At 34.8% G+C, this 5,316-nt stretch overlaps 1 protein-coding gene across 1 annotated transcript; it reads left to right on the plus strand.

Moving 5' to 3' along the window:
• The first annotated feature begins 966 nt into the window (after positions 1 to 966).
• LBX1 (ladybird homeobox 1) lies at positions 967 to 3,345 on the plus strand. Its single transcript, XM_073681374.1, has 2 exons — positions 967 to 1,733; positions 2,127 to 3,345. Exons 1-2 carry the CDS (start codon positions 1,409 to 1,411, stop codon positions 2,597 to 2,599), a joined length of 798 nt encoding a protein of 265 aa, XP_073537475.1. The 5' UTR covers positions 967 to 1,408; the 3' UTR covers positions 2,600 to 3,345.
• The last annotated feature ends 1,971 nt before the right edge of the window (positions 3,346 to 5,316 follow it).

The following is a 5,316-nucleotide window of genomic DNA, read 5'->3' on the forward strand; positions in this document are numbered from 1 at the left end:
TTTGCCGACCCTGAATGTGAGCTGGAATTATGAGTCTCTAGGTGTTTAGATCAGACAGATCTCCATCACTGTATATACAACCCGATACAGACCTAGTCTGACTGTCTGTCTGTGTCAAGTCTATTTCTATCTCACAAGCCACAAAAGCCCTAAAAATTTAGATGGATTTAGCAGAATCCCCCTCTGTAAATAACTAGTAGTTCGTTTTTGCTGTTTATCCCCTGCTGTGTATTTCAAAACAAGAAAAAACACACACACATAACTTTATAAAAAAAAAATACATAAACAAAATGATGACATAGAAAGCAAAAACAAAAATCATCATTCGTCATAATTGTCAACTATGAATTCAATATGAACAAGAATAAATATATATAAATATATATATAGTTGTGTGTGTGTGTGAAATAAATGAAAAATAAAAACTAAATCAGACAAAATGAACACATATATAAGATGTTTTTATCTCCAATCAGAACTATATTCAGCATCCTTAGTTATCAGGTCAGCTCATAAGCATAAATCTAGAAGACAAGGTCTACTATAAAGACAATAATGCTGTATAATAAAATACTGTTAATAACATACAATGCATACAACACGCAACACATATCACAGATTAAATAAACCTTAGTCTTACCTGTCATCCGTTATCATTTTCGTTGTTTTTGAGCAGTAAAATAATCTCCCCCTTTTACTAAAGAAGAGAGAAATAGATAAAAAAATGTTTGTTTGTTTTATTGTCTTTTTTTTTCGTTTTTCTTTGAGATAGTATTATCCTGATTCAATAAAGGCTGGGTGTAGTGTGTGTAATGTAATTTAAAAATATATATGGCCAAACAAAATGATAGGGGTGGGGGGTGAAGATGGGGGGAGAAAGTGACAAGTGCATTCGGCATTATAATTCAGCTGGGCTCCACCTACCAGCCTTGCCTGGTAATTAATGGAGCTCCCAGCCTGAAGACGCCTGCATTAGGTAGGGAGAGGCAACGAGAGAGCGAGAGACATGCCATTGGAGATAATTGATTACATCCCAATCAACAATAACTTGTTAGCCATAGTCAATGTATCAGTCTCTCGGTTTTTTTCCTCTCTCTCTGGTTGAAGGATGAATTTAGCTGGAAGTAGTCTGAACTGACTCTGAGGGGAAGCAGCAAGATTATAAGAAGCAAGCAACTGAGGTTCTTGGACAATAGTGGAAAAAAAAGTCATCATCACGATTGTGGAATCCTTATCTGCTCATTCACACCTCCCTCTTTCCCTCTCCCCCCCCCCCCTCCTCCTTTTTAAATTCATTTTAACCTTGCCTTGCAAAATCCTTTAAGAAGACAGCAAGGAGAAAGACATTGGACTACTGGGGAGACAACTTTTTGTAGAGGCTGTGGTCTCGGTGAAGTTCTCCAAAATAATGTCATCCAAGGAAGAAGCCAAATCATCTTCTGTGGAAGAGAGAAGGAGAAATGCATTGGACCACTTACCACCTCCTGCAAATTCTAACAAACCCCTGACTCCCTTCAGTATCGAGGACATCCTGAATAAGCCCTCAGTCAGGAGAAGTTACACCATCTGTGGGACAGCTCATTTACTGTCCACTTCTGAGAAGCCCCCTCCTGCAGGGTTACCTCTGTCCAGCAGAGCACTTCTCTCCCAGACCTCACCTCTATGTGCCCTGGAGGAACTGGCCAGCAAGACCTTCAAGGGTTTGGAAGTCAGTGTCCTGCAAGCTGCTGAAGGTAAGAAGTACATTATTATTTTAATGCTGTAGATGGATGGATAGATGGGGATGGTTATAGAAATATGTAGATAAATATACTTTATGTAAGATAGATAGATAGATAGATAGATAGATAGATAGATAGATAGATAGATAGATAGATAGATAATTATATTGTAAAGTTTGCATGAATCTTGATTTGCTTATGGCTTTAATAATCTCCTTGAATAACCGATCCCATTGTTTATATTGTATAGATAAACAAGTCACAGAATAGAATTTTAAATTTTAACCGTTGTGTTCTATTTGTAAATATTTACAAAATCGGTTAGTTTGTAAAGAATGCAATAAAAAAAGTCCTTTAAAAATACAGATAATGGTGAAATACTGATGATTAATGTTCTCCTTCTAGGACGAGACGGGATGACAATATTTGGACAGAGACAGACTCCAAAAAAAAGGAGAAAATCCAGAACAGCTTTTACAAACCATCAGATATATGAGCTGGAAAAACGATTTTTATACCAGAAATATTTATCTCCTGCGGACAGAGACCAAATCGCACAGCAATTGGGACTGACCAATGCTCAGGTCATCACCTGGTTCCAAAACCGAAGAGCAAAGCTCAAAAGAGACCTAGAGGAGATGAAAGCAGATGTCGAGTCAGCCAAAAAACTCAGCCCCTCCACAGTGGAAGCTGTGATCACAATCTCAGAACTTGAGGAGACAGAGTCTATGACCATGTCTGAGACCAGGTCCAGGTCCCCACAAAATGTCTTGGGCAGCCACCTTCATATGTCCCCTTCATCCCCCCTCACAGACCAGAACACCAGCAAAGAGTGCTCAGAAGACGAGGAGGACGTGGAAATAGATGTCGATGACTGATTTTATTTTTGATTTTTTTTTATTATTATTAAAAGACTTAAAAACTGAACTGAAGGCAAGAATGGACAGTATTTATGCTGCACTTGTGTCCAAACTCCAAATCATAACTTACACCCAAAACAGATTTTGTTTTTTTGTTTTTCAATTAAAGCAATAAGTAATATTTTAAAAAAGACTGAAATTACTACGGCTGCCCAATCAGGTAGTTTCATTTTTTATTTTGTTAATTATTATTATTATAATTATTATTATTATTATTTTTATTTTTTTTGGAATGGTGCAATTGTGTATGGCGTCTGTAAAATATATATTTATGCATATTTTTTTAAGCTTTGATTTTTAATCCAAATTATAATTTACACATCACGTAGCTTTGGGGGAAAAAACCACAATCACTATTTTGAAACAGAAATATTTTAAATTGATTCCCTAGTATCCGACATTATTCTCTTGCATGTAAAAAATGAAAATTAAAAAATGCACGATTTTTTTATTTGATTTTTATTAGTTGCTTTTTTTCTTGCTTGCTTTATATATTTTATTTTTCTCCTTTACTTTAATACATGGTTATATCCATGCCGCTATATCTAATTTTCTATTGTCCAACCCACACGAATAATTTCTACACGGCTCTTCCATGACAGTATATATTTTATTCACTTTTATGCGACTGTATGTTTTTTGGAAAGAAAAAATAATAATCCTACCTTTCATAACGTTATTAAAAAGTAAACACTTATTTTTAACTTGTTTCTAGAAATTTGCATGATACAATGAAATACAATAAATTAAATACTACATACAAAAAGTTCTATACTTACTAAATGTACAGGCAAAAAGGTTTGTTAGGATTGTACAAAGAAAAGATAAAGAAAAAAAAAACATTGTAAAGGCCTGATATTTAAGTTTCAATGGCTAAAAGCAATTCTGGTTTGATTACATTATTTTGGAATTGTACAGAAATTTTTTTTTCAAATTAAATAAAATAAATTACATTTTAATACTAATTGAAATGTATTCTCCCCCTATACACACATATGTATTCTGTGTTTATCGGTAGGTATGTAAATAGACAGGTAGATAGATAGTTAGATAGATAGATAGATAGATAGATAGATAGATAGATAGATAGATAGATAGATAGATAGATAGATAGATAGATAGATATCATCTCCTGCCTGGTCCACATGTCATGGCCACATTCCTCAGTCCATCCTCCAGTAGAGGTGAGTCTGTCTCTGTATATAAGTTTATTAGATCTCCACAGTATAATAGGGACTTGATTTCTAAAGTGTGCCTTCCTGTCTTTCTGCCTCCTTGCCTTTTTGACCCAGCAATGCAATGTTTTGCTTTTCTTTGCAAAATTTATGTGAGAAGCTCCAATCTGGTGGAGTTTTGGGCCAGTTTCTCCGGGGCTATATAAATCTCTCTCTCTCTTTGAAAATGGATGGAGCTATAATTTTAGCGTAAAGCATGAAAACTGGGGACAAATGAGTCGCCTTCCCTGATGTGACAAGTGACAATGGCCCGTGTAGAGCCTCCTGCAGTTCTCAATGCTGAGACAAGCGTGGCCCTTCAGAGTAAAAGAGAAGAAGCGTTTGGAGGCCATATGGTTTCTGAATTTTCTTCACAATTTTTAGACAATTTGATGGATTGGGTTAACCCTCCTTGAGACTGTTTAACTCCACTCTACAAAGGCAATCATGAATACATGGCTCTCTCTTCATGAGGGGCATCTGTGCAATTCCATGTGTTTTCTGGCATTCTGAGCAAGCCCATGAATTACAATGAAACCCCCTTTCTCTGTTCTGTTCTCCCCTTTTTTGGGCTGGGAATGATAGGTTTGACTTTTGTCCAGATATCAGTGTTATTTCCCCCTCCTTTGCTGCCTTCAATCTTCAACTTAAGTGTTTTATGCTAAGTAGGCAAATGGTAAATGCTCCTGTGACATTTATGCCAGGATCTAGTTAAAGGCTTTTTATTTGTTTTCTTTTATTTTCTCCCCTTCTTTTTAGCTTTTATCCCTTTGTTTTAGGGGGGTTTAATGAGGCTGAAAACACTACAATTCAATAGTGTGAAAGAGTCGAAAGAGAGAAAAGGAGTAGAGTTAATTTGGGTTACAGCTTTTGTCTGAAATGTACAGGGAGATGAATGGCGGAGTGAATTATATACACGAAGGGCAGTGAAGTTTTACCACACGTGGCAAAAGCCTACTAATAACATTGTGCGTGCCTGTGTATAATATATATGTGCATGTGTGTATAATATATATATGTGTGTGTAATATATATATGTGTGTATAATATATATATATATATATGTGTGTGTGTATAATATATATGTGTATGTGTGTAATATATATATATATATATATATGTGTGTGTGTCATATATATGTGTGTAACATATGTATGTGTATGATATATATGTGTGTATTTATACATATATATGTATGTGTGTATTACATATATTTATGTGTGTATAATATATATATATATGTGTACATTTAGCATTATTCTGCAGGGTATGCGTATATATCCATCCATCTATCTGATATATATAGACAGATATATACACATACCCTGCACAATAATACTAAAAAATTAGAGTAAAAAAAAGTGAAATACAAAAGTAAAAATAATAAAAATGAAAATATGCATCCACAAAAATGTATAGGTAAATGACCATAAGTTCTATAGTTTAGATGGATAGACAGAT

This window comes from Phyllobates terribilis, unplaced genomic scaffold (genome assembly GCF_046119375.1).
Source record: "Phyllobates terribilis strain yellow unplaced genomic scaffold, ASM4611937v1 Scaffold_5__5_contigs__length_657084704, whole genome shotgun sequence".
NCBI lineage: Eukaryota > Metazoa > Chordata > Amphibia > Anura > Dendrobatidae > Phyllobates > Phyllobates terribilis.